The 27,619-nt window shown below is 43.8% G+C and overlaps 2 protein-coding genes across 2 annotated transcripts; both read right to left on the reverse strand.

The window, feature by feature from the left end:
* Window positions 1-68: 68 nt before the first annotated feature.
* LOC128253818 (long-chain fatty acid transport protein 4) lies at window positions 69-4,785 on the reverse strand. Its single transcript, XM_052982502.1, is given in 5 exon segments — window positions 69-510; window positions 1,428-1,814; window positions 1,816-2,905; window positions 2,966-3,233; window positions 4,649-4,785. Coding segments are annotated over 5 exon segments (2,055 nt in total). The 5' UTR covers window positions 4,650-4,785; the 3' UTR covers window positions 69-201.
* Window positions 4,786-8,613: 3,828 nt separating this feature from the next.
* Window positions 8,614-27,467, reverse strand: LOC128253816 (protein CBFA2T3). The gene is made up of 6 exons (XM_052982500.1): window positions 27,106-27,467; window positions 16,170-16,413; window positions 11,313-12,640; window positions 10,765-10,944; window positions 10,568-10,693; window positions 8,614-9,855 (listed from the first exon to the last, which is right to left on the reverse strand). Exons 1-6 carry the CDS (start codon window positions 27,106-27,108, stop codon window positions 9,457-9,459), a joined length of 2,280 nt encoding a protein of 759 aa, XP_052838460.1. The 5' UTR covers window positions 27,109-27,467; the 3' UTR covers window positions 8,614-9,456.
* Window positions 27,468-27,619: the final 152 nt, after the last annotated feature.

Genomic DNA, 27,619 nt, shown 5'->3' on the forward strand with positions numbered 1-27,619 from the left:
GCCATTTTATGGCCAAGAAACGCGTCGGGCTTTTCGGCCCGCGTTTGCGTTGAAAACAACTTCCTCACTGGCATTTTTGGTATCAGTCGTTGTTTAAGCGTTAAAAATACATTTGGACACACACACACACACACACAAACGTTTAGCTATAAACACAGAGGAGTGAGTGGCTGGAATAACACTTCGGTGGAGAAAGGGGCTTCAGAGTCCCGCCTTTCCCAAGCGCAAAGACTCGTACTGCTCCTGGCTGAGAGTCCTATAGATCCCGTCCCGATTCAGATAGTATATGGGGTCCGCCAGCGTTCGGATGTCGTAACCCTCCTGGGCCAGCTCTCGTTTCTTCAGCTTGAAGGTGGCGGTGCGCGGAATCTCGTCCAGCAGTCGGATGAAAAGGGGGCGGGCATAGGGAGGCAGACTGCCCCTCAGCACTATGGACAGGTAATCCATGTCCACCTTGCGCCCCGGGTCCACAATCGCTGCCATTCCGGCCTTACCCTCCACATGGGGGATCTGTAAAGATAACCGCAGCAAGATAGTGAAAATCGAGGTTTATGGGTATGTTTCAGGTGCTATGTTATCTACTGTTGCTTGATTCAGCGGTGACTCAGCGCGAAATGGGTAGTTCCCTCGGCCACACTTGAAGAAATAGTTATAAATGGAAAATATTTCTGATTTACTGCAAGTGATTATTGTTAATAGCTATCAAACAGTAATCAAGGAAATTGTGCTTATTTACTATAGGATGTGATTGTTAATAGCTATCAAAAAGTAATCATACAAAATATATCTTTCTCTTTAGCTTTGACTTCTCTATTAAGTTGGTGGGTCATAGAATATCATAATTACTTCAATGACACACAAACTTGAAGATAAGATACGCTTTATTTATGATTCACATTGTTAGTTTGAATTAAAATTTGGACCTACATATAATATATGAAAATTATTTTTAAATATTTTCTTGATTTACATTAAGGATGTGATTGTAAATAGTTATTTTATAGTAATCAAGAAAATATTATTGATCTACTATAAGCATGTGATTGTTGAAGCTATCATAAAATAATCAAGAAAAGATTACTTTCTCTCTTTTGCTTTGACTTCTTTCTCAAGTATGCGTTTAAAAGAATATCATAATTACCTCAATGACAGAAAATTTTTAAGATAAGATACACTTTTATTATTATTCACATTGTTAGTTTGAATTGATGTTTTGAACTTTTAGAAGGATAATAAAATATCAAGGAAACACTTTTGACATTTTAATAAATAGTTACCTAACCATTATTTCTTGGTCTTATGTGTACAATAGGCATTGTATAGTAAATAAACTCTAATGACCAATTTGTATTTAATTTTCTATTTTAAATTTAAAAGAGATTGTGATTAAAGTTCTCTATCTAAATACACCACATTTTAGGACTCACCTGTACACCGTAGACCACGCAATCCTCGAGGCCAATGCAGTTGGTGATGATGGCCTCCACCTCCTGGGTGGCCACGTTCTCGCCGCGCCAGCGAAAGGTGTCGCCTGTGCGGTCCTTAAAGTAGAAGTAGCCCAGGATGTCGCGCACCACACTGTCACCGGAATTGAAGAAGACGTCTCCTTTGGAGAAGACATTCCGCAGAAGCTTCTGTTCCGAGGCACCCTTGTCCGCGTAGCCGTGGAAGGCACTCACTGCCCGCCGGGCATCCACTTTGCCCACCAACAGTCCCGCCTGTCCCGGCTGGCACCTGATGCAGTGACCCTGCGCGTCCTTGATCAGCTCACCCGTTTGCTCGTCGCAGCGAAGGACTTGCACGGGATAGAGTCCTCGATCCGTAGACGGGCACAAAGCCAATGGCTCCCACGCGATTGGTGATGTTGATCAGGTTGGAGTTACCCTCGGTGGCGCCGTAGATCTCGCCGATGTGCGGGATGCCGAAGCGGCGGACGAACTGCGACCAGATCTGTGGCCTCAGTCCGTTGCCGTACATCAGGCGCAGGCTGTGTTGCTGCTGATCGGGGGAGTAGGGCGTGGCCAGGAGGTAGCGACACAGCTCGCCAATATACTGGGCCACTGTGCAGCTGTGGCGCTGGCAATCCAGCCAGAAATTCCTGGCCGAGAACTTCTTGCGCAGCACCACCGTGGATCCATTTAGAATGGCATTGCCCACTCCCACAATTCCGCCAGCAGTGTGATATAAGGGCAGGGGATTGTACACCACATCACTGCTAGTCATCCTGAGCATATAGAAGGCTCCGGCGGACATGAACAGAAATCGCAGGTTGGTGATCACAGCCGCTTTGGGCAGACCCGTAGTTCCCGAGGTGTACACATAGAGCAGTTTTGAACGGGCCTCTTCGGGTGATTTAGAACTTGGCAGCTCCAGTATTTTCTGGTTCCGTAAAGCACTGCCTAGATCCACAGCTCCCGGCAGAAGATCGTGTCCTGGAAGCCCCCTTAGCTCCTCGTCTGTATACTGATAGATGGGCACCGCCTGAAGTTGCTCCTTTTCCCTAAGCGATTTTAGCACATCCAGCAGTTCACTGCCCACAATTATGGCCTTGGCGTTGGCCACTTTGATGGAGTGCAGCAGTGATTCCCCTCGCAGATTGGAGTTTATAAGGGCCGTGATCACACCAAGTTGCGAGAGGCCCAACCAAATGCAGGGATACTCCAGACGGGTCTCCATCAACAGGGCCACACAATCGCCCCTCTGCAGACCTTGATCCTTGAAGTACCCGGCAATCTTCTGGCTTAGTTCCAAGGCCTCCGCAAAGCTTAGACTGCGATTTTCCATAAGAAAGCAGGTTTTCTGGGGACAGGACTTGGCCTGCTCCTGAAAACATCGGGCTACGGTGCAACCCCGACGATCTCTCCGCAGCAGATAGATATTGAGGGCCAGAAAGCGCTGCAGCGCCCTGAAAAGGGAAGCCAAGTTAGTAAGATTTGACTGGCAGTTAGCCCACATATACACCCACATTACGTCCCTTGAGCAGGTCATCACCAGGGCAAAGACGAAGGTGGGATTCCTGAGTAGAAGGGCCACAACTGCTCCCAGAGTGAGACTGGCCGCCGCATTGTCCCAACAGAAGCTGGCGAAGATCAGGGTGGCCAGCAGAAGGGTGGCCAGCCGAGTGGCCAACTTCTGCTTGAGGTTCAGCTCCAGCTGGATCTCCATTTTCCTGCCGCCAGCCTGATCCTGATCCTCTTGATCCTGCTGATCGCCGCGTTCCTCGTTCCCGCTCACTTCGAAGGGCAGATGGCAGAAGCAAACATAGTCGAATTAGTTATAAGTTACTCAAAACGGATGGAAACGATTGTTGTGACAGCTACGGCAAGGTATAATTTAGCAGTTTGAGTGGCTGCACCCTTTCAAGTTCCAGCAAATTCCTAAACTTGCGCCTAGGGCAACCGACTGCGAGCGACTGAGTGATAAGCGGACTAAAGCGTTGTCCGATACCGATTCACCATATAGTTTGTGGATCGCAAGTTCTTATCAACGCGAGGCTTGAAAGGGGCCGACAAGGGGCAGTGACAAGTGGTTTAGGGGCCTCAAGTTGGACCGGCAATAATGCACCCAAAACATTTATTCAAACCCAACTAGAGCAGTGACAATTGTGCGGGAGAGGTGTGAATAGCGTTTTATTTTAATAACTGGAATGGAAAGCCAGCTGTGGCAGCTGATTGCAATCAATGCTGTACTTTGAAACATTACAATACACCCCATATATAGTAATACTGCTGTGTGCTAATGATTCAAGATAACTTATTTGGTTACCTTAAAAAGTAAAGCAAACTAAATCCTGGTTTGAGAATGAATATAATTTACATTTTATGAACTCTGTTGAGAAAGTATTTCAGGGAAATGCTTTACTAACTTATGACTTAAATTGCTTTAATTACTTTATTTTAAAAAGGTTTTTAACATGGCTGAAAAGCTAATTAGTAATTTTTGTAGGGAAATGTAACATTTATGACCTAAGCTAATGTTTTTTTTTATAGCGTTACCATTTTAATTGGAGGCCTCATTTGGTATGGAAACTTTTCGGGTCAGTAGGTGAGCACTCGACATTAATCTCTCCGATGGCTAAGATTCGTTGTCGGTTAAGTGGCTTATAAGTTCACAAGATTATTAGGCCATAAAAACTGCGTTTGCCATTAAGCCCGCCCCGTAGCAAACAGCTGAGATACAAGCGTCTGGTTCTTTGTTTTGCCGGCTTATCGCGAAAGGCGCAAAACAATGGAAAGGTGTTTAGAAACATTGCAATTGCTAATACCCCATACTTGTAATCGTATTCCCCCTCAAGGGTTAAGAAAGCTATCAAGTGACGTGCCGGCTTCAAAGTTCATTGCTACTTGCGATAATGCCAACATGGGCATGCCAGCTCTATAAAAGTTTGGATTCTACATATATGAGTTATGTTCTGGCGTCTAAGCTGGGGGACCTTGACTTATTTCGTATGCCGGGCACAGAGTTTTTAGAAGCCGTGTTCTACGCACACGCACTTCTTGGCACCGGTTTCGCCTGGCTGGCCATGGAATTGGACTCACTAACGATGGAGAGCCATGTATCTTGTTCAGTGAGTTCTGGCTGGTTCCCCCATGCCATGATCAATGTAATTCACTTTTCAATGTCAGTGCAGCGCCCCCAAATGACATACTTTTTGTCTAGCACGATCACAAACGGTTCTTTGCACGGAAAGCAGCCACAAAACGTAGATATATAGCACGAATGATCTGTACAAACGACGTCGGATCATAGAGTAAGAAATAACTGGCGCTGCGATCGGGAGCGGCTTTTTATACCCACAGCCATGCAAGTCGTCGCGACGAGAGAGACAATGTTATGTACATTTGATATTATAAAGTATTCTTTAACCAGAGAGAGACAGAGCGCAAGGGAGAGTCCAACACAGCCTCCAAAGCAGATAGCAATGATCGGAAATCTTCGCTGGAAGCTTTTGAGTTAACAGAGCTCTGTAAACTCGCACAAAATGTAAATTATTCAAAATATAATGATAAGAAAAAGAAAAAAAAAAACAAAAGAAGATTTGTTCAAAATATTTTCAACAAACTAAACAAACAGAAAAAAACGTTAGGGATATCCAAAAGTGCACTCTAATTTCTAGTAATTTATTTAAATCACTTTAAAAATATTATTAAAGTCTAAATTCAACATACATACATATATATAGGGGTCAGGTTCAAAATATTACATATTTACAGATATACAATTTTTTGTAACCGATACAAAGTCCAAAGTTTAACCACTTTCTGCTCCAAAAAACTGTATGTCTAAAACAAAACATAAAGTAATAGAAGTATTAAAATTTAGCAATGTAAATTAAACCGCCACTTCAAATTGCTTTGCAAAGTCAAAGTTTTTGGCATCTTATTTTGCTCTTTCCACCTGTTACAGTGATTTGAAATTTTTTAATTAAGCATTTCTTATTTGCCAACAAAAACAGTAGAAGTAATTTCTGTTTTCTTTCTCCCTCTCTCCTTCGGTCGCAGCCGCCAACAAAAATGCTGTGTGAAAATAAATTAACATAGGGCCCTCTGCCGGCGTCGGCGTTGGCTTTGACGTCGACGTCGCTTAGCTGTCAAATGCCGGCAGCACAAATATAAAAAATATGTGCATACTTTCGGGCGGCGCATATAAAAAATGTGCGCATACTTTTTGGCAGCTTTTTGAGTTATCGACGGTGTGAGAGCGAAACTAAGTGAGCGCATATGCATGTGTCTTTGTGTGATGGTGTGCCGGCTGTTCCCGCCGATCTGTGTGTGTGTGCGTGTGTGTGTGCGTGTGGGTGTGGGCGCCTGTAATTGACACATGTTACGCGCACAAAAGCCTGCGACCCGGGGCTCAGTCCATCGTTATTATCGACAATGGCGCCGCCGAAAACACACACACACACAGTTACAGCCATACATTCCATCTCCCTCTTCCTCTTCCTCTTTCCCTTATCCTGGATACTGCCTTCATGTCAGATGCCTTTGCTGCACAGCCTTCAAATGCAGGCTCGCAGACACAGACACGCAAACTGGCAGCCTCAGTCAACTTTGTTTGTAGCCGGCGAAAACAAAAACACTCACACACAAGCAGGCAACACACGCATACACAGATAAAGGAAGAAAGTCGAGTGCTCCGACTGTGAGACATCCTGTAGCCCAACGGTAAGGTTACGAAAGATGTTGCATACTTTAAGGTACTTTTTTGGCGCGCGTTTTTATTATCCTCTTAGGTGTCGGAAAAAAATAGTGATTTCTAAACACTAATAAAATACACTAAAATATTAAAATATGTTTTACAGCTTACATTTTAAAGTCACAAGATATACATAAAGCCTTTTCTTACTTTAAAAGTATAACCAATTTGTCCACTATTAACCTATTTTAAATCTATGCCTTGAAGCTTGGAATGATATATCAAGCTCCTTTAAGGGCTAAAAGAATATATAAACCGTCAAATCGCTTTCCTTCTTCCTGTTGCATTAGCGACCAGCTCCCCAATATACCCATGAACTCTACGATTTGGCGGGTATGACAACAGACCCACACAATTTCACCGGCACAGCCGCTTGCTGATAACGTTAACGTCAGCTGTGCGGCACTTTGGGCCACACGTGAGTTCTGGGTCTGGTTCAGGGCCAAAAGGGGGTGGTGGCCCAGAGGGCAGGGGAGGGGCGGGGAGAGGAGGTGGCCAGAGTCGTGCGCAGGCAAGCGTCAAACGGTTTGTACCTTAAACCCCCAGGCGACGGCATCCTTGCCGCACCCGCACCCCTTGCCCCCTGTATTTGGCATTTGTTTGTGTTGTCAACAAAAGTTTCTTTGAAATCAGTAACAGATGTCGATTGAAATGGCACAATTGCTGCCAGCTCGGCAGCTCGGAAGCTCTGTAATGTCGAGCATCGCTGGGTGGCCGCCACTTATGCTGAATATTTTTATGCCAGACGCACACACAAGAGGTCCCAGGCCCTAGCCCAAGCCAGGCCAAGATATCCGGCGAGCGGGCTCATTGTGCGCTAGTTGCCTGTCACATTTTAATTAAAATTTCAGCACCCAAGTTTTAATGTTAATGCATTGGCATTGATTGGTGCTGGAAAACAATATATAGGGGGGCGGAAAAGGGCCTTCAGTAAGGGGTCACTCCATCTGGCGGAATGGAATTTGGAAATGTTAATTTCGGGTGTTGCAGAACCTTCATATGGAAAGCTAGATTATATAAGAAATGATACCACCAACCAACTAAGTTAAAAAAATATTTAGCTTTGTTATTATGTTTACAGATATTGACTTAATATCAAAATCCCTAAAATATAGCTTGAAGCCCTTTAAATAATACAAATATATTATATTAGTTATATATTTAACTGCATATACAGCCTGAAAAAGAAATTTTATTTTTTTAATTTTTTTAGGTATAATGAAGCAGACAACTTAAAAATTATCTTTAAAAACTATTTATGCAGCCGGCTATAAAGCCTAAAGTATTTTGTAATCGTTAAGGCCATGAAAGGATTTAAAATATAGTTTTCATCTTACTTTATCAAATGATTTCAGGATCCATAGAGCACTTGAGCCCTCAGCCTATGCCCAAAATCCGCTGACAAATATTAAGATTATCTTGTATAATAAAAGGCAAAGGCAATTCTGCAGCCTTAGCTTTACTCGAATATATCTAATTAAGGGATTTGCAGGGCATCTAAGCTTCATCCAGGGCTGTCATCCCTCTTCACATTGCTCCCTGTATCCCTGTTTTCCTGTTGACAAGCTGCTTTCCCTGGGAGTTTGGCTTGTGGCTGCTGGCGATAACAAACGATAACTGCATGTTAAATAGAAGCTAACGAAAGGCTAGCCGGCACAAAGGGGTAATCGAGTGGTCTACAATGGAGATGGAGATGGGGAATCCACGGGGAGATGGGAACAGCAGCACATGCAAGCTGGAAGCTGGACGTGCAGCCATTTGAATGTGCAGCTATCTCACTCACAACAGGAAGTGGAAGTGGGGAGTGGAAGTGGGGAGTGGAAGTGGGGAGTGGAAGTGGGGAGTGGAAGTGGGGAGTGGAAGTGGGGAGTGGAAGTGGGGAGTGCTGTGCTTTAGGAAATCACTCAGGTAGCAAATGCCACCATCATCATCATCATTGTTGTTGGCTGAAGGGTTGCAAAAAAGCGCACAGCATCTAGACAAAGGCAAAGTTAAGGCAACCTGTCTCTGTGTGAGTGGGCGTGTGTGTGTGTGTGAGCCGCAAGCCATGTGTGTGCGTGTGCAACAAATGTTGTGGGTGTCCTTGGGGGCGAAAAAGGAGGCGGTGTGCGGTAGGGGGGGCGTAGACTAACGAGCTTTTACTTGCTTGCTTGCAATGCGACAGCAGCAGGTGTGCCATACATGCACACAGCACAGGCACACACACACAGATACAGATACTTACCCTGGGCACACACAGATACTCACACCGACGCACAGCACACAGCTGAGTGACGATAATTGAAATTTCATCACAGTAGTTTGTGGTTTTGTAGCACACTCACTTGCACACCCACACTAATGCGCTTTTCATGGCCTTCTTTTAGGCTGCCAATCGAATTGTTATTTTCTAATTCGTATTTAGAAATCGCTACGAAATTTCGTTTGGTTTAAAACACTTTATTTCTTGGGTTTTTCTTTGTCGTAGCCTTGCAGCCTTGGTTTTGTTGGTGTAACATTTACTTGGTATTTGTTTATGATAAAAGTACATTTACGCTTTAGTTTATAGAATACAATAAATACTAATCAATAAATTAAACTCATTCAATAAATTATCCATAATCATAATCATAATCATATCCGTAGTAATATACTGTATTGTATTAATAAAATCTACTATGTTCAGTTTTTTGTTTTTGCTTTGGGTTTGCTTACTTACAGAATTTCACTGTTTATCAAGTGTTTGCTTTTTAATGATTTTACTTGCTTATGAAATCTTTAATAGTGTGCACATATTGTTAATAATATTTATGCATTTTACGTTTTTCTTGATGAAAGTGCGTATGGTAAAAATGGAATTTTGGTACACTTATTAAGTCACAGGTTGAAAATTGAAGGACATCTTAAATTCCCTAAAAAGAATTTTTTGAGTGCTTTAAGTTAGGAAAACCTTTCTTTTTATTTTTTAAAGAGTACCCTTATACCCTTCAACCCGTTGATTAATGGTTTTCTGCTTGAAATATGGAAATGTATAAACTCTAATGAAAATGCACATTAATCAGTATCTATTTATTCAATTTTGGATGTTAATCATCATCTAGTTTTTTTGTGTCTTTTAGTGACGATGCTGACAATACTCGTTTTTCTATTATTTTATTTTGGATTTTTGGATAACTCTATATTAGCTGCATAATTTTAAGTGTGTATATGGTTTTTGTGGTTCACCCCCATTTAATTTGACTAGCACAAGTACTTCTTCTTGGGTTTCATCATGCGAATGCGTCATTTGGAGCCCAACCCGTTGGCCACCAAAGCACCTGGTGTGGCAGCCGCTACAGCGGCAGCCGAGGCGCCTCCACCTCCTCCTCCTCCGCCCCCACCTCCTCCCCCGACGACGCCTCCTCCTCCAGTGGGGCCACCACCGCCACCGCCCACTCCTCCTGCCCCTCCGCCGACAGGCAGAGGTCCTGTTCCAGGACCTCCGACAGGACCGCCGCCACTGGCAGCGCCGACCGCCTCACGGGCGCCCGCAGCAGCAGCCGCAGCAGCTGCCGCCGCCGCCTGCAGATGAGCCGCGGAATTGGGCGTGGGTGGCGACCTGGTGGCCATTGCACTGCGCAGACTGCTGGCCGAGTGCAGGTGCTTGGCGCTCAGCTCACTGGCCCGCGAATTGCCACACACCTGCAAGCAAACAGGGAAAATGTCATGAAAATATTCCATACAGAGCAAAATATATTAAGAATCAATGGGTCCATTTCTTAAGTAATAAATTTATTGTCTCCTTCAATAAATTACAAAATATATATGGTTAATGTTTCTTTAAAAACTTTGAAATACATACTATTTAAAATATTGTAAACAAAAATGTTAAAAAGAATCACAACATATCAACTTATATGTTGTTTATATATTTTTTGAAACTTAAATTAAAATTTAGAAATATCCTTTTAAAAAAATTAACAAACTTAGTTAACAGTACACTTTATATTTTTTCGATACGTTAAAAGTACGTTTTTTCGATATTACAAATATATATTTTATGTAACTTTCTAAAAAAATGTTAAACCTTACAGTCTTTGAAAGACTTTATTGACAAAATTATTTTATGTTCATATGTTCTATATATAATTTTGAAACTTTTATAAAAGTTTATAATTTAATGTGCAATGTATTTCATTTTAAGCTAAAAGTAGGTTTTAAACAGAGAAAACGTATGGTATTTCATAGTTTGAATCTTAATTTTGTTTACCAATATGAAATTCTATTTGCAAATGTTGTCTCCTTATTAAACTATATGAATCTTATTCTAAGGTCAGGCGATCTAATTTTTTGAATTAAATTATTTAAAAGGAGTTATTGGTTTTAAATAAATAAGCAAGTTTAGAAAACCCACCTGGTGGTGACTGTCCCAATCCCTGTACTGACACGAGGCGCTGCAATAGCGGGCCATGTTGCAACCGGAGCAGGTTTCTGTGGCCTTGCGACCACAATTCCAGCACTGCTGCTGCATATTGCTGCCCTAAAAGTGGGAGACAAAGTTTAATATATTTTATATATATATATTTATATAGTTTTCGTAGACACACATACATTTTGAGCACTGGCCATCGACGGCGACTTGTTGTCCAGATCGCGCTCTCCGCTGGAATGGCGACTCATCTCCATGAAGAACTTCTCCATGCGCAGGCGTTCCTGGGTCATGATCTCAGCCGCCCGGGTTTCGGCGGCCACCACTGCCCTCTGGATTTCGATGACAGCTTGCCGTTTTACCTGGACACACAAAGTTTGGAACATTATTTAATATAATAAAATACATAATTTCCAGTATTTATAAAGAAAATTCGTCAGCAACAAGAAATATGTTCAATTTTAAGGCCATTTCGTTAAATCATTTTACAGTAATCTTTTTCATTCTTACACAAGAAAAATTTGAAATTAAAGTCTTTTTGATGAAGTTCAACTTGATCTTTATAATTTACGTAATGTGGCATTCTGTTTAAAACTTTGAAAATTAGGCCCAAATTTTGAAAATTAAAAATAAGGGCAAAGAGTACATTTTTAGACTCTTCGATATTGAAATGAAACTAAAAAGAATAGTGGTTATTTTATTTAGTTTTGTGTGTAGAGTAACTACCAACCTGTGTGACGGCATCCTCGGCGTTCCGCTTGAACTCGGCGACCTTTTCCTCCGTCTGCCTTCGCAGCTCGGCCATGGCCGCCGGCGTGACCTCCTGACCGCCGCTCGGGTGCTGTGGCTCGATGCCCCGCTGCTGGAGGATCGTGATGGCCCGCTTCGTCTTGTCCACCATGGCGGAGATGCAGTTGAGCATGGTGTGGATGTTCTTCCACTCCTCCTCGCCACCCGCCGATCCCGGGGCACCAGGAGCCGTTGCATTTGGGTTGGCATTGGGGTTTGGATTGGGATTCCCGGCTCGGGGTGGCGGAGCAGCGGCATGCCTGGCCTGCGCCTCGCTCATCCGCAAGTCCCGTTCGTCCCGCTGCATAAAAGCAGCCGCCGAGGGCAGTCCCTCCGCCGACGAAACGCCGTAATCGCCGTAGGCCACCACCGAGTGCGAGGGATGCAGGGTCAGCCGTTTGCTGGGCGGTGGCGGATACCCAGCGCCCCCACTGGCCATGTACTCACTCCACTCCTGCAGGCCGTTGTGTGCGCCGTGCTCCATCATGGAGTCCGAGGAGCGGCGCTTGAAGACGCCACCGCCACTGCCATTCGATGTGGGTGCCTCCAACTGTACGAAGATGTCCCCGAACTCGGCACTGGCCACTCCGTGGGGGGCGAACTCCATCACCGCCTGCTCGTTGCAGGTCACATACTGCAGGGCGGACTGGTTGGTGGCCCTGGCCAAGGCCAGTACCTCCCGCTGCACCAGGGCAATGCTGTTCTTCAGCAGCGGCATCACATACGGCCGCAGCGGCAGGTTGATGGCCTCCTGCAAAGCCAGCCGGAACTCCTCCACGGAAATGCTGCCGCAGCAGAGGGAGAGCACCAGGGCGCGAACCCGCTCACTGACCTCCGGCTGTCCCAGTTCCTGGGAGAACTGCACCAGGGCGCCCAGGAACTTACGCATCTTGGCCACCAGTCGCGCCTGTTCCACATGGGCGGCCGCAGCGGCGGCGGCGGCAGCGGCGGCCAAGGAGGCGGCATGCTGCTGACCGCCCGGAGTGGGCGTGGGCGAGGTGCCCGAGGAGGAGCCATTGACCACCGGCGATACGCTGGCATTGCGCTGCGGCCGCTGGTGCAACTGCAGCGGGGAGTGGGGCGAGCGGGGGGCCAGACTGCGCGAGCTGTCCGGCGGAGAGTCTGGCGGAGTGCGGCACAGCCGCTCCCGCTCCCGCTCCCTCTCCCTGTCCCTTTCGCTCCTACAGCTGGATGTGTGACTGCTGTCCTTGCTGCTCGAGGAGGAGGAGGAGCTCTTGTCCCCGCCACTGCTGCTGCTGCTGCTGTTGGCTGTTGGACAAAGGAGAAGAGCAGAAAGGACATTGTTAGTTGCATCTTGCATGTTTGGGCAGGAACAAGTTGGAGACCAGGATAGGACAGGACAGGACAGGATGTGCAGGCCAGGCGCATTACAAATGCATTAGCAGCCAGCGAGGAACGGAAACATATATATATATATATACATATATATATATATATGCCACCTAACCACAACAAGCTACAGCACTTGTCCCACACACTACACACTACATACTACACACTGCACACTACAGCACGACCAACTGCCGGCATTAACAAATTTGTTTGAACATGGGAAATAAATTAGCAAACATTTTTGGCCCTACCAAAGTGCGGTGCTGTGTGGTTCGGTTTGGTTGGGTTTGGTTTGGGCCCAGTCAGGCAAGCAAATCAAGCACCACATAACGCACTAATTGCAAGGCTGGCCTGGGTTTGCAAAGTGGGTGTGGATGTGGATGGGAATGGGAATGGGAAGGGAAAGGGGCACTGCTATGAAGGATGCTTCTGCAACACACTGCGGTACGTGCTGTCCCATCGCATCCATGATCCTCGCAGAGCTCAAAAATGAAAGGCTTAACGCAAATCCGCAGTGCGCAGCTGGACGGAGAAGCTGCTGGGAAACTCTTTGTCAGGCGACCAAATTTGGGAAAGCGAATTGGTATTTAAATCTAGGAAGAGTTTCTATTCAATTGGAATATTGCTAATTTGAAAATATTTCCTTTTAAATTGGTTAATTTAAAAACTTTAACTTTAAGTACTCTAATTTAAAAAAATCTGTCCATTTAAAGGCTTTCATCATTTATGAACTTATGTACATTTGAGTAATATAAGATCCACTCGTATTGATATGGGTTAATTAAATAAATGTTTAGCTAAAAATAAATTACAATAGCAAGGAAAACAATACAATTTAAATGAATGAAATATAACTCTCAAATGATGCTCACATTCCTAGAAAAAGCTCAAATATCCTTCAAAATGTAAGTAAAAATGACCTTTAATTTAAATACATTTTAAGTGTTTCGAGTAAATAAGTGTTACGGGTAAATAAGATCTTTGGGAACATTTTTTTTTTTGCAACCACATTTCTATTGGTTTTATATCGCTTACTTTGGGCTTAAAAGATTTCTAAATCACCTAGTTTTGAATATCGGCTGGTTTTACTTTGAAATCGCCCAGTTTTGTTAATCTTTGCACTGTTAATGGAACAGAATGAAATGGTTTAGAACCCATTCGTCGCCTGCGACGACCAAACACACACAAACTTTGTTTGCGCAAGCTAATGGAAATTGTTTATGGGTGTGGGTAGCGGGGTTTGGGGGGTGGTTGGGTTGATGGGTGGTTGGGATGGTGGCTGACAGAAACTCTGGATGGCGAATGTTGCTGATGACCATGATGATGAGGACGATGATGATGATGACAAGGACGATGAGAATGGCAGCCAGTTGATGTTGCCGCTGCTGTTGCTGTTGCTGTTGCTACTGTTGCTGCTGCTGCTGCGGCTGCTGCACAGTTTGCTTTTGTGATAATGATTGTGGATACAGCTGCAACTGGCTGTGTTTTCACAGCCATTCAGGCACGCCACCGCCATGCCAATCGAAGGGCCACACAAAACCACCCGCTCTCCCAACCAGAATGCCAGAATGCGAGGCACACGCGGATGGTCGGAGGCATCAGCATCAGCATCAGTCAACCGAGTCGGCGGCTCTTATCAAACGCCAAACATAGACAATGATGGATCACATGCTGCCAGTGCACCCAGTGCCACAGCCCCTTTTTCCAGGCTTAATTGGCCGGCATTGCCACATTCACATTCACAACCACCTCCACACTCCACACCCCACATCCTTTGCCCTTTTTCTCGGCTGGTGTACAATTGTAAAATATTGCACTTGACCGGGCTTAAAAGTTTTGGTTTGTTTTGGTTCGGTTCAGTTCGGTTTGGTTTGGTTTCGTTTGGTCCTGTTGTGGGAAAACCTCAACTGCTGACCCAAAGTTGCTGCCCAGGGGGCGAGTAACCGACCAACCGACCAAGCAGCATCTGCTACCAAGAAAACCCACGCAAAACCGAAAAACTATTTACGAAAATTTTGTGTTGACAATTCACATATTTTCTAAAACATAATGTTTGGCCGGAGGCAGGGCGACAGAGACAGAGACAGAGACAGAGACAGAGACAGAGACAGAGATAGAGACAGAGACAGAGAAGCTTCAACTGCTGGCCCAACATTTGCAAGCATCATGAGCTCCCTCTAGCACTGGCATCGATTTAAGGTTACGTATACGCAGCGTGGTCCCTGCCTGCATCTGTGTGTGTGTATGCCTGTGTGTGTGTGTGTGTGTCTATGTGGGCAACAGAATTTGCACAGCTGTGTCCCATAGATTGCAGTCGAGCGCACAAAACGAAACGTTGGCAAGTTTAGTTTATTGTTGGTGGTGTTGCTGCTGCTGTTGCTGTTGCTGCTGTTGCTGCTGTTGCTGCTGTTGCTGCTGCTGCTGCTGTCATTGCTGTTGCTGGCATAGTCATTTGGGAAAACAATCATTTTGGCAAATATTCATCATGCACTGCTTCTGATTATCATCGCAAAATGGGATGGGTGAAGAAGGGGAGTTTCCCCCAGTCCGAAAAATGCTAATTGCTGATGAAAGGAAAGAAATTCAAGCGATTTAAATGCTGGGCCACACATCATTTGGCTGGCAACTGGCGCAGGTAGCACATTTCCCAGCAATCAAAGCCGCAAAGAACCCCCCCCTTTCGCCGCCCCTGTCCTCTGTCTGCGTGCGGGCTACTCTGATGCTGGGAACAATGCCAGCAGCGGTTTCTGTTCTGTTTTTTCCTTCTTTTTTGTGGGGGAGGTCCTTTTGGCCGTTTTCATTCGCAAATTCGTGAAGTTTCCGACTGCGGACTGTGGACTGTGGTCTCGACTCGGAAAACCATTTAAAAAGTAACGAATTTCCCGATGCTCTGATGCAGAGTTCCAGTTGAAATACCCAAATAGAGTTTGAGATGCGATCTAAGTCCAAATTCCCCTGGATATTACATTTTAAAGTGGTGGTGGAAACATGTCCAGCTGCTCAATTTCACACCATAGAATACAAAACTACAAATATTGAGGATTTTTAAATTTCTTTAAATAAATTCGAGCTAAGGCGACTATGTCATAGAAATATGGCTATTAAAACTAGTTCAAATTGATTTTCTTATGTCAGTTATTAAGTTTTATTTCGTTAATACATTTTCTCCTAATTTATCTATAATTCTAAATTGTTTTATGACTAATTGTTTGTCGATCCCCTTATCTTCCATTGCAAAAATTACTGTTTCATGTTTCATTTTATTCTGAAAATTCACAGATTAAAGACACTTGAGTGGCTAATAAGCATTTATGGATTTAAAAGTTTACTACAAGACAAGATTTAATATCATTTATAAAAAGGGGCCAACATTTTGTCAATCATAACCACCGATCTCCCCCTTGTTTTCTCGCTGTGCAGGCGCCCAAAAGTGTGCTCCACTCACCTTTAAGCCGGCGACTAATTGCTGCCGCTGTGGCCGCCGCCGATGTTGTGTTGTTGGTGGGCGCCCCAGCTGCCGCTGACGCTGATGCCGCGGCCAACGCCAGCGATGACGCGGGTGGCACCTGGACAGCCGCTGCGGTGGCCGCCGCCAAGGCTGCGCCCGCTGCCACCGCCGCTGCTGCCGCGTCGTAGGCGTCCTTGTCGGTAATCTCCTCCTTAATTATCGCCTTGCCGTCGAGCGCCATCTGGAAATAGTCGGGGAAAACGGGCAGAGACAATCGGTTAGTGGCCGTTGAGCAGGGGGAAATTGGAAATGGTTAATGGGTAATGGAAAATGGAAAATGGGGGTGTGCCACCCACGCCCGGCTAATTTCCCGGGCAGAGTGCACAGGTTCCCAGCGTTTCGATAGACGAAAACATCAAGTGACAAAGTTCTCACATTATGTTTTCAACTTATTTGATTTCAATTTGATTAAATGGCTGTCTGACATGCAAATTGGGCGCGCCCGCACTGAAATTCACCAGTCAAAGGCGAAGACCTTGGGCCCTTGTTCGTTCTTCGAGAGGAAACGACAGCTGCCGCTTTAATTTGGTCAAATTACTTTCGTTTTTAAAAGGTTGAAGTGCATAAATTTTAAATATGCACTTTGTCTTTAATAATAAACCAGCTGCATTCATTAAGTTATATTTGCGATCAGTAAGCGCCCTTTAAATCAGATAGTTTTCCATGTTAAAATGTCATTAAGAATTTTATTAATAAATTTAAATCGAATTTTGTCAACATAATATTTCTGGTATGCATAATTGCTTCAATAACAATTTTTGTTTTTAATTTGCACATGTAAATTATTTCTTGTTAAATAATATAAATTCTTTGTAGTTTTCTATTAAGAATTTGAATTTCTAAGACTGTTGATATAAAAATATTATTTTTGTTTGCTTCTTTAACACTTGTTTTGTTTAAATACCACTTGTTACCTATGTCCTGTTCATTAAATATTATACATTCTTTATAATTTCTAAAAATTCCTGAGATTTTTCTTCCCTCCCAAATGACATGGGCTAAAAACAATTTTCAGCCAAAGAACGCCGACAGCTGCCAACAGTCCACACGCCGTAGACACCTGTTCCGTAATTGAGTTGAAGAACTTTTAATGTTCGAGGGGCCCAACTGAATGAATTTCCATTGGGAAATTGGGAAAAGTAGGGGGAAAATCGAGACGAGACTAAGAGATCGAGTACGCAGCGCTGCTAATTGACTCGCCAACTGCACTTCCTGTTTACCAATCATTGCGACCCACTTCCCCGAACCCCCGGAGTTCCGGTCACCCACCCACTCTCCACCCACTCACCACCCATCTTTCCACACCCCACCTGAAACTTGTTCATGTTCAGCTCGCATGAGGGGAAACATTTCAGTGTTGATTTTTATCACTAAAATATGTAAATACCTTTGCGGACTGTGGGAGTTTGTGCAGCTTGCCGTGCCTTTGCGTAAACAAGCGGGGAGAGAGGGTTGGGAAAAACAAGTAAAACACGAAGGAAAAGCGGAAAAATCGCAGGGGGGGGGACCCTGTAAACCTGTTCATTTTCATTCATGTTTTCGATCAATCTCGGCTGGCCGTTTTTATTTTGCGCCGAGGTGCAAGAAATGTTTAGAGCAATTGTTTAAAGTCAATCGTCGCGCCCGGCAATATTTACAATCGACTGGGGGGTATTGTAGCCCCTTCTAAAAAGGGGGGAGGGGGGCAGTTGGAGCAGCTGCTCGGCATCAGAGCGAAATTACACACAGAAATGCCGCAAATGAAATTCTATTAAAAACAAACACTTGACACGCCGGCAGCTGCCGTTTGCCAAAGCACTAATGATGACCCAGCCCCCCTCTTTTTTTATCCATTTCTCAACTTTTTGCTGGGAAAGTCCGGGCCAGACAATTCGATCTTGTGGGGGAAAAACACTTGACAAGTGTGTTTGGCGGCGAGGTCTTTCCAGAGTTTGCAAAAAAAAAGAGAAGAACAAAATCGAGACAACATGCGTGAGTGGGTGGGTGTGTGTGTGGTGTGTTGTGCTGTGCGGTGCGGTGCTGTGCGGTGTGTGGTGTAGTGGGGCAAACAACAAGTGTTTGTGAAAGGCGGCAGGTGAGCTTAATTGGGAAGTGGGTGGTGGGTGGTGGTTGGATGGTTGGATGGCTGGATGGTTAAATGGGTGGTGGCTCTGACTCACTTAATAGCCAGCAGCTGCCGCCTTTGGCCCTGGCTATGACGAATGAATCAAATGTCAGGAGCAGTCGTGTCGTTGTCGCTCAAGCAGCTGTCGCCTGTCGTCGCCAGAAGGCGCCCCCAAATGCCCTGCCACTCCCCCTCCTGCTCCCTCTATGCACTCCCCAATTTTCCATCCTCAATCCGACGGCTGTGTAAGGCAAGCACTTCAAAGAGCCCAGAGCCTCACAAGCTTCCATCGCAGCAAAATGGAAAATGTCGCCCGCAGAAGTTTTTCCCACAAAACTTGGGCCAGCTGAAGCTGAAGCTGAAGCCGGAGCTGAAGCGGCAGGATTCGAAGAGAAGGAGACTGTGAGACTGTGAGGCTGTGAGGCTGCGACGGCTGCCGGCGAAATTGCCAAGAGGAAAAGTAATTATTTAAACGGAGGCAGCACAGTGGTAAAGGAGTCTCAATTACTGATTTACTTCAAGAATTTCGTGAATGGTGTGAATATCAACTTTTGAGTTTGAATGTTAAGTTGTCGGGAAACAACAACAAGCCATTTAACATTACATTTTTAATATTAATTAACTCCCGTAGCTTATAAGTAAAAATATAAAATTTGCAAATATTATTTATTTTTGACTAGCAAGTACCAAAATTTCATGTCCTTAATCTAAATTGTTTGTACTAAATCAGGCTTCAGATGTTTAATTATATTTATCCATCAGAAACCAAACTTAACATTAATTTAAATCAATTTCAGAGTTGTCAAAAACAAAAACACCTTCGAATATGTTCGACTTTTAACCTTAGCCGAAGAAAATGGTTTTCCCTAAATTGAATCTGCTCCACTCCACACTCTGCTTTTCCCAAAACGAAGACATCATCGCCAAGGCAATAAGCAATAGCAATAGCAACTATTAGCAGCCCATGCTCGACGATTTGACAAATGAATGGCAACGGCAAAATACATTTACACTGCATAATTTTCAATTAGGCTGGCAAAAATCATAAAAAAGAAAAGGGGACAAAATTTAAACGACATTCATTTAATTCCTTTGGGCGGGGGCGGGTGCTCCGGCAGGGGCGTGGCCCGGCGAACCATGTGCTGGACACCAAAGCATTTTATACTTTTATCCCTTTTGCTAACAAAAACACACCCACACAAACACACACACACACACCCACAGAGAAACAGAGGCAGGATAAAAAGGACGAGGAGTGGTTAACGAAAAGGCGCGCCAACTGAAATAACAACAACAGAGGATGTGGAAAATGGGGTGTTAAAGGGGGTGAGTTGAAGGGTTGTGTTGGGTTGGGTTGGGTTGGGAAATCACAGCACAGCTGCATGTGCTTTCCCGGTAAGCTGTCCATTTTCCTGGCCCCTCGCCGCCCATCCTTCACATATGTGTGTGTGCGAGTGACAACCAACTGGACCTCGGACCTCGAAACCCGAACCTGGGACTCGCAGGACTCGCAGGACTTTCAGGACTCCACGACTCACTGGACTCCGGAGCACTTTGTATTGCGGACGTCGCATTGTGCGTCATTATGCGCAAGTGGCGCCCATTTTGCCGCTGCTGGGAGGGATTACTGGCGACGACACCTGTGCAACAGCAACAGCAACAGCAGCAACATCGCTTCACAGTTAAAAACTTTTTTGCAACTTGCTGCGTCAGCTGCTTCATTACACATGGAGCTACAAATGTATGCTGGCGGAGGCGAACCAAAAACAAAAAGAGTGGGTTGTGTGAACAGTTCCCGGGGTCTGGTTAATTAGCATTAAAACAGAAAAAGCTGAGGGGTCCAAGGAGGACTGTCTGGCATTCAGGGGTTAATTACACACTGAGCGACTACAATTATAGCCACTCGAAACATTATGGCTTTTAAATGGAATGTGATGGGAAATGTGCCAAAGCGATTATTAGGAATTTGATTAAGTCACAAAAATCGATTTGTTGGATTGAAATAACTACAATTTTAATTTGTAATTTGCGATTTTATAAAATATAAATTTATTAAACTCTTCTTTTATTTGTGTTTTTATGATTTTTTCTTTGATTTAAGAAATATTTTTGTATAAAAAACTGAAGCTTAACCATTCTATAAGCCGAAAACAATCGGCAGGAAGCAAAGCTTTTGATTTAAATCCATTCAAATCCTTTTTTTTAGTTTGGCTAATGAAATTTGCCAACTAAATCCCCTGCTGATACATTCAAGACACAAACAAAAATCAATTTAAAACCCTTTCCCCTAAACTCACGTTCATTAAACTGCAATAAATTTACATAATTGGCTGAGTCAGTGGCCGAACTTTAGCGGCAACCCTCGTCAACTATTTGCTAAGCGCCTCTCAGTCTGCCAGAGTGTCTGTGTTGTTGTGTTGCTGTGTGTTGCTGTGTGTCTGTTGGCAACGTGCCGCAGCATTGGCGTCATTTTAAATTACACATCACCATCGCACACACACACTGACATCGAGCAGCAACAGGAAGCGGGGCAGCAGCACCATCAACATTTTTGCACTACTTGGCCGCACGTGCGAGTATTCCGACCCAGCCACGCCCCCTGCCACCGAAGCCCGCCCCTTGATTCACCCTTCATTTGCAGCCTGTGTGGGGCATAATAAGATAATGGCTTGTCACAGGGCAGCAACATCAGCAACATCAGCAACTACGGGGAAAAGCAGTTGAACGAGTGTCGCGCTTAATCGGCTTTATGGTCTGTTTTATTTCCGATACGAACTGCTTTATGCAGAGGGTTTTCTGAAGGGGGAGTGGGGCAGTGGCAAGGGAAAATTGGGAACGGAGAACATTTGGCTGCCACATGTTGCCCACAAAACGCATTTAGGCAGCCCAATTATGCCAGCAACAGCAGCTGATGGCCGCCAGCTGCTGCTGTTGCTGTTGCTGTTGCAGTTGCTGCCGGGATGCAATTTTCCAGCGTGTGCTGCAATTGAAGATTTTCCAGCTGCCACGGCTGGCGGCACTTGTGCTCCCCTGATTGGAAAATCATTCTGCCAGCCTTGCAGCACGTGACGGCATACAAGTTTTTGCCAAGTTGTCTGCCAGCAGCTACGGCAGCGGCAGCAACAACAGCAACAACAGCAACAACAGCAACACGAGCAACTGGCAACACATGTTGGCACGTGTCGACGTTGATGCCTTTTGGCCGAAAAGCCTGCTCTAGACAGCAGCCACCGCTGCCGTTTTCAATTAAAAATTGCGAGTGACAGCAGGTGCTCCTGATGGCCCGACCGATGCACCTGTGCGGTCTAATAGTGCCCCTCTTTCCAGGCCATTAGCAGGTTATATCATGGCTGACTGGCGATAAATATCCTCTAGACTCTGAGCTGCCAGGCAACAGCCAAGTGCACAAATCGATGAATGTTGCTCTCGTTCGAACGAGCAACACATGCCCCTGCAGCAGCAATTCCTATTCCTACTACTCTGGTTTTTATTTTTTTTTTTTTGTGGCACAAATCTGTTGCAGACACTCGAGGCGGCAGCTCAAACAACTGTGTCCTGACAACTTACAAGGAAGGGAGTGTTGCTGCCACTTGGCGGACTGTGTTGCTGTTGCTGCTGTTGCTGCTGCTGCTGCTGCTGCTGCTGCTTTTCCTGCGGCATCATCTGCGTTTCATCTGGCGCAAGAAATATTGCGCCAGCTGTGCCAGCTGCTTCGTTTGTCGTTTTTATCCAACGCCCCTTTCCTTCTTGTTTGAGAGTGCCTTTGGTCTGTGTGCGGGACAAGGTCAGCCAAGTTTGAGGCTGGAGATTTAGGGCTGAGCACCCTACTACACTCGTATATTGTACCGCCTGGCAAATCCAATTCAAATGCCGACCGGCTGGAGAGGGGAACAGAAGGCGGACCTCGGACATTTTGGTAGCTTGCCAGCGAATGGCGTCTGCGATTCTGCGATTGTACTGGACATGCGGCACTTGTGGACACAGTTTTTTGTCCCGTCACGGCAAAATGTTTAAAACATAAGAGGGTTTGGGGTTTGAGGTTTAGAGTTTGGGGTTTTGGGCTTTGGGACAGAGAGTGCAGCTGGCATTACGGATGGGTGCTGTTTTGTGGGTGGACTAAGGTTAATGGTTAAGACATTGAAATATATTGCGACACGGAAAAGTGTTTGCAATTTAACTAGGGTTATTGGAGTGGGTACGGAAGAGGGGTTAGAAGATCGCCAGATTTTATACAAATAACTCTTTGTGCCTTAAAATGAGATATCTCACAGTCTTAATATTTATTTTAAAGCAAAAGTATTTATAAGTAAAAATGTGTAAACTTGGTATTTTCTTTAACATAAAAAAACTAACTCCAGTATTATTTTTTTATTGATAACTCCAATTTTTATTCAAAAAAAAAAAATAGATAAAAAAAGCTATTGCTAAGCCTTTAGTGAAAAATAAACTATATAAATAAGTAACTACATAGAAAAAATACATATTTTCAATAGTATGTACATGCCGCAAACAAATAAAATATAATAACATGTTTCATTTAAGCAATATTAATATAAGAGAAGTAAATATTAAATCTAACAAGATCTAAAACGTAATATTTTAAACAATAAAAAGAATTGACAGTGCATCAAGTAGCATAATAAAACTGGAAAGCAAAAATAATTATTACAACATTTTAAAAATGTCAGATCCTACGATGAGTTTAGGTTCCACAAAGGTCAATAGCTTAAAATAGTTTGCAGCTCGGAATGAGAAATATCAATTTACCGAAATAGGTTTAGATGTTAGGGGCAACTAATATATCCGTATCAAAAGTTAACCAATAAAGTTTTCCTCCACCAAATAAATATATCCCTGCCACTGGCGAAAGAGCTTTATTATTTTCTCCATTGTTTTTGCACAAACAAAAATCGCTGGCTTTTCCTATGACATTTTTGTCTGCCCCCAAAACATTCTGTGCTTCGCTGTGTGGCCCACGTCTTTTTAATAAGCTGCCACTTGCAGCGCCAACAATTTCGTTGGCTGGCTGGCTGGCAGTGGAAAAGCCACAATAGCGGAGCGGAAAAACGAGGAAAAAAGGAAGGCAGCCAGGCAGCCAGGCGAGCAGAAGAACTAGGAGTAGGAAAGCGAAAAAGCAGGAAAAGCTGGAAAACAGGATGGGAGCGACACCGAATTTTGTTTTTGACTTTTTCGATTAAGCGTATGCAGCCCCGCTTTTCCGGGGTAGCCGTTAGTTGGAGTTCTGTGTGTGACATTTTCGCGATTTTTTGGCTTTTCTTTTCTCGTTTTTCATTTTTTCTCCATTTTGCTCCCCACACACAATACCATCCATTTCGTTCGCTCGTTCGGTTTGCAATGTTTGCGTTTGAGCTTTGAGCAGGGTTTTCAGCTGTTCTGTTTTCAGTCCTTGTCAGTCTAATAAGCAAATTGACTTATTTCCGGTCGCCATGTTGTCTGTGTGCTCAGCTGTGCCAGGCCGCAAACAAAATGGCGTCTCATTAGTCAATGTCGTCTAGGCGGCATCTTAATTGCAAAAGGTGTGAAAATCCAAAGTTTTTTTTCTGTTTGTTTTCGGTTTCCCTTCCCCTCCCACTCCGCAGCCCAAAGTTTGCACTGCTAATGATTGATTGAGCTCTTGATGGATTGCCATTGCCGCTGGTTTGCTGCTGGGCGGCGGGATTTGAAATTGAATGGCAGGGATAAAGAGCGGCACATGTGGCCAGAAGGGTACTAATTTGATGCCAACAGCTGCACTTGTCATGTGCATTTTCACCTGTTTCTTTTCGCCCCCGTGTGTGTGTGTGTGTGTGTGTTTGTGTGTGTGTTTTGTTTGCCCACCGACTATTACGCTAATAACTTTGCCCTTTTTTTGCCGCTGTCCATTTTAAATTCAATCACCATATGCAATCGACTGGCCACTGGACTGGACTCCCATTCTCCTGCCCCCAAAGGCACTGCATTATTTAATAGAACTTTGTTGAATGCCTGATTGCCCGCTGATTACCGATTAGACAAGGCCCGGCCAGCTGAGTTACCCAGCGGCCAAAACAAAATGAAATTGCTGACACTAATTGGATTGCAGGCCTGACTAAAATAGTGGATCTATTTGCTAGCCCCAATTAAGCTGTCTAGTCGTCTTTGGGTATTCCACATGCCAGCGTTTAAGTACATTGAAGGATAAACTATCTTGAGGGGTGATAGGGGAGAATACTTCATTTAAATCACATATTGAACTATTTATTAAAATAAATATAAATTACTGATTTGCTGTTTCAAAATATATAATTTCTTTTTATTGCTGTACTTAAATTTTTGATGTACATTGCAAACTGCTAATAAATTAAACAAATAAACAATGTTTGATATTTAGCACTCAAAAATAAACATTTTTAATTATATTTAAAATTTGTTTTACGTTTTTGCATTTTCATCTGCCACTCCGCTAAATTTGTGACACCATCATTACATATTTAACAAGATAATAAGTGCAGCTTTTATGGTTAATATCTCCCCTAGGCCTTCTAAATGACCATATATTTAGATTACCGAATTATCCCCTGCGTTAAGCTATTAATGTCACAGTGATCATGCATACACAAAACTGGGTATCAATTAGTCCAACCCCTAATTAGGGCAAACTCTCCCGAGATGTTTTCGCCTTTTTTGCGGTGGCACTGTGTATTGTTTATTGAGCAGCGGAAAAAATGAGAAAACACAATACAGAAAACAGACCGCGCCTGAGCCTACAAGCTGTTAAAATGTTTATGCAGGTGTCATGCCAATGACAGCGGCGCTGAGAAAAGGAGACGCTCGGCGGCGAGATGGTCGAGATGGAATAGCAACCGCAGTGCCAATAGCAATAACAATAACAGCGGACAGGCCAAAAAGGCCAAAAAGACCAAAAAAGACCAAAAAAGACCAAAAAGGCTGAAAAGACAAAAAGGCCAAAAGGCAGCTGGCCTCACACTTGTTCGCATCCCGCTTCATCCATCCCCGAAACGTTCTTTTCCCCGTTCTATCATCAATTGCAACAGCTGCAAGGCCAAGGCCAGATCGGCCAGGTGATTTCCAAACTGAGTCACAAGTCACAAGTCCCCAGATCCCAAGTTAACCAGTCATCCCCAGAATTCTGCGATCCTAAGTTGATAATTGTGGTATAAGAATTCAAAGCAAACCTTTCATGGGTTGGATACTATGGGATCAGCAATAAACTCCTTATTAGGGATAGTGATTTAACAAATGATCAAGCTACTTTTGCAGAGATTTGTGGTTTATAAATGCATCAACAATATGTGATGATCAATAATAATATTCAGATTTAATTCAGTCATTTATTACTATTTAAATTTAAGCCTAACACTAACACTAAATGGCAAATCAAGCTTATTTATTATATATAATTTATTATATTTTAGATTGTATTTTATTTTTATCCCAGTGCATAATACTTTAAGAAAAGCCTATTTAATTTTGATCTTAAGCAATCAATAAATAATTTAATATATATATATAGTAAACTTATCACAGTTCATTTAATTTTACATTTTATGATTGTTGTGCAAGCAATATTATATTTGAAAATATCAACTGTTAGACTGACTTTTAAGGGCTGAGGAAGCTGATAGGGCAATCAATTAGCCCTGACTTAAAATAATGGTAATGATTTTGATATATCATTTAGTAAACTGTATTTTGTTATGAAAATATTCAATTTAAGAGTATAGAGTATATTTTTAATTTAACATTTTATGATTGTTTACTTGCAATATAATATTTGAAAATATCAACTGGTAGACTGACTTTTAAGGACTGATGAAGCTGATAGGGCAATAAATTAGCCCTGATTTAAAAAAAATGGTAATTGTTTTGGATACTTAATTAACTATATTTTGTTATGAAAATTCTCAGTTTAAGAGCATAGAGTATATTGAGTATATTTTTGATTTAACATTTTATGACTGTGTACTTTCAATATTATATTTGAAAATATCAACTGGTAGACTGACTTTTAGAGACTGATTTAGCTGATAGGGCAATCAATTAGCCCTGGCGGCACTCAAAAGTTTACTATCGGCCATAAAGTTGTGGCTGGAAAAGGCCCATCTGGCCGTGCCAAGGGCTCTGGGTTTTCACGATTTCCCAATTCCGTTTGGAGGCTGGTTGGCAAAGTAAAGTTCGGTGGTGCCAGCGACCACTGATATACGGCGATGGCAGATGGAATCGACAGACGGTGGAAATAGCAGCAGCAGCAGCAGCAGCAGCAGAACAAGCAGCGACACATGGCAGCCAGCTGCAATTATTTGCAGTTGGAAGTTCTGTTTCTGTTGGGAACGCGGGCGCACAAGGCCATCAGAAACAGACGGCGGCCAAAGTCATGGACCAAAAACCCGCTGGATGTTGCTTCCGGCCCCTTTTTTGGGCGGGGGGTGAAGGCGGGAAAAAGAAGGCAAATAATTTATAATTTCGCACGTGAAACTGACTGAAGCAGACACAGGGAAAACGAGATTTTCCCCGATGCTGCCTTAAACTATTATTCGAGCACTTGACAAACGAATTTGTATCTGCAATTGTGCCCGGCGAATTTGCTTGAATTTGAGCAAATAAAAAACAGATGCGACCAGCCATCCTAGACATCTCTGCGCTATATGTGCATGTGTGTGTTGTGTGTATATCGGGCCAAAGACACTTTGAGTGGCACAAGACAGCTGGCCACAATCAACATGTGTTGGCCATGGCTCTCATGTCGGAATACAATTTGCATGGACTCACCATTTTGGCAGATATCTCTGGGATTTTGATGATGCTTTATAAATGGATTGTTGTTCTGCTTAAAATTGCTAGCTTGGATATATGTTTCGTAAATTTAACACATCGCGAACGCATTATTATTCACCATCGAATCATGGTAACCAACGAACGAGCGGCAGCGCGCAATGCGAACCGGCATCTCGGAGCAATGCCAAGCGACTGAATCGAGCAACTGAATGGATGCGAAAGTATCTTTGGGGTTCGTGTATCTTGAATGGCGCGCTGGATCTGAATACACGAGAACTGAACAGAACACGCGGAAGTCGTATTGCGATTGCGATTGCGATTCGAAACTGAGGGACGTCCGACCAGTCGAAAGTTGGTTTTGTTTGTGAGCAAAGTAGTTTGTAGTATGGCTCTATAGCTCTATAGCTCTATGGCCCAGGTAGCACATGTTCGGCATTCGACGACTGACGACAGTCGGCAATCGTCGTTTTCGTTTTCGACGGACTCGAGGCGCCTGCGCCGGTTGCAG

The sequence above is a fragment of the Drosophila gunungcola genome (genome assembly GCF_025200985.1).
Source record: "Drosophila gunungcola strain Sukarami chromosome 2R unlocalized genomic scaffold, Dgunungcola_SK_2 000004F, whole genome shotgun sequence".
Lineage (NCBI taxonomy): Eukaryota > Metazoa > Arthropoda > Insecta > Diptera > Drosophilidae > Drosophila > Drosophila gunungcola.

What these genes read in the sequence shown, in the direction of transcription:
- LOC128253816 (XM_052982500.1), bottom strand. An exon ending in AATTAGTCGCCGGCTTAAAG is followed by an intron (nt 12,641 to 16,169) that starts GTGAGTGGAGCA and finishes TTTGTCCAACAG; the next exon opens with CCAACAGCAGCAGCAGCAGC. An exon ending in CCGAGGATGCCGTCACACAG is followed by an intron (nt 10,945 to 11,312) that starts GTTGGTAGTTAC and finishes TTGTGTGTCCAG; the next exon opens with GTAAAACGGCAAGCTGTCAT.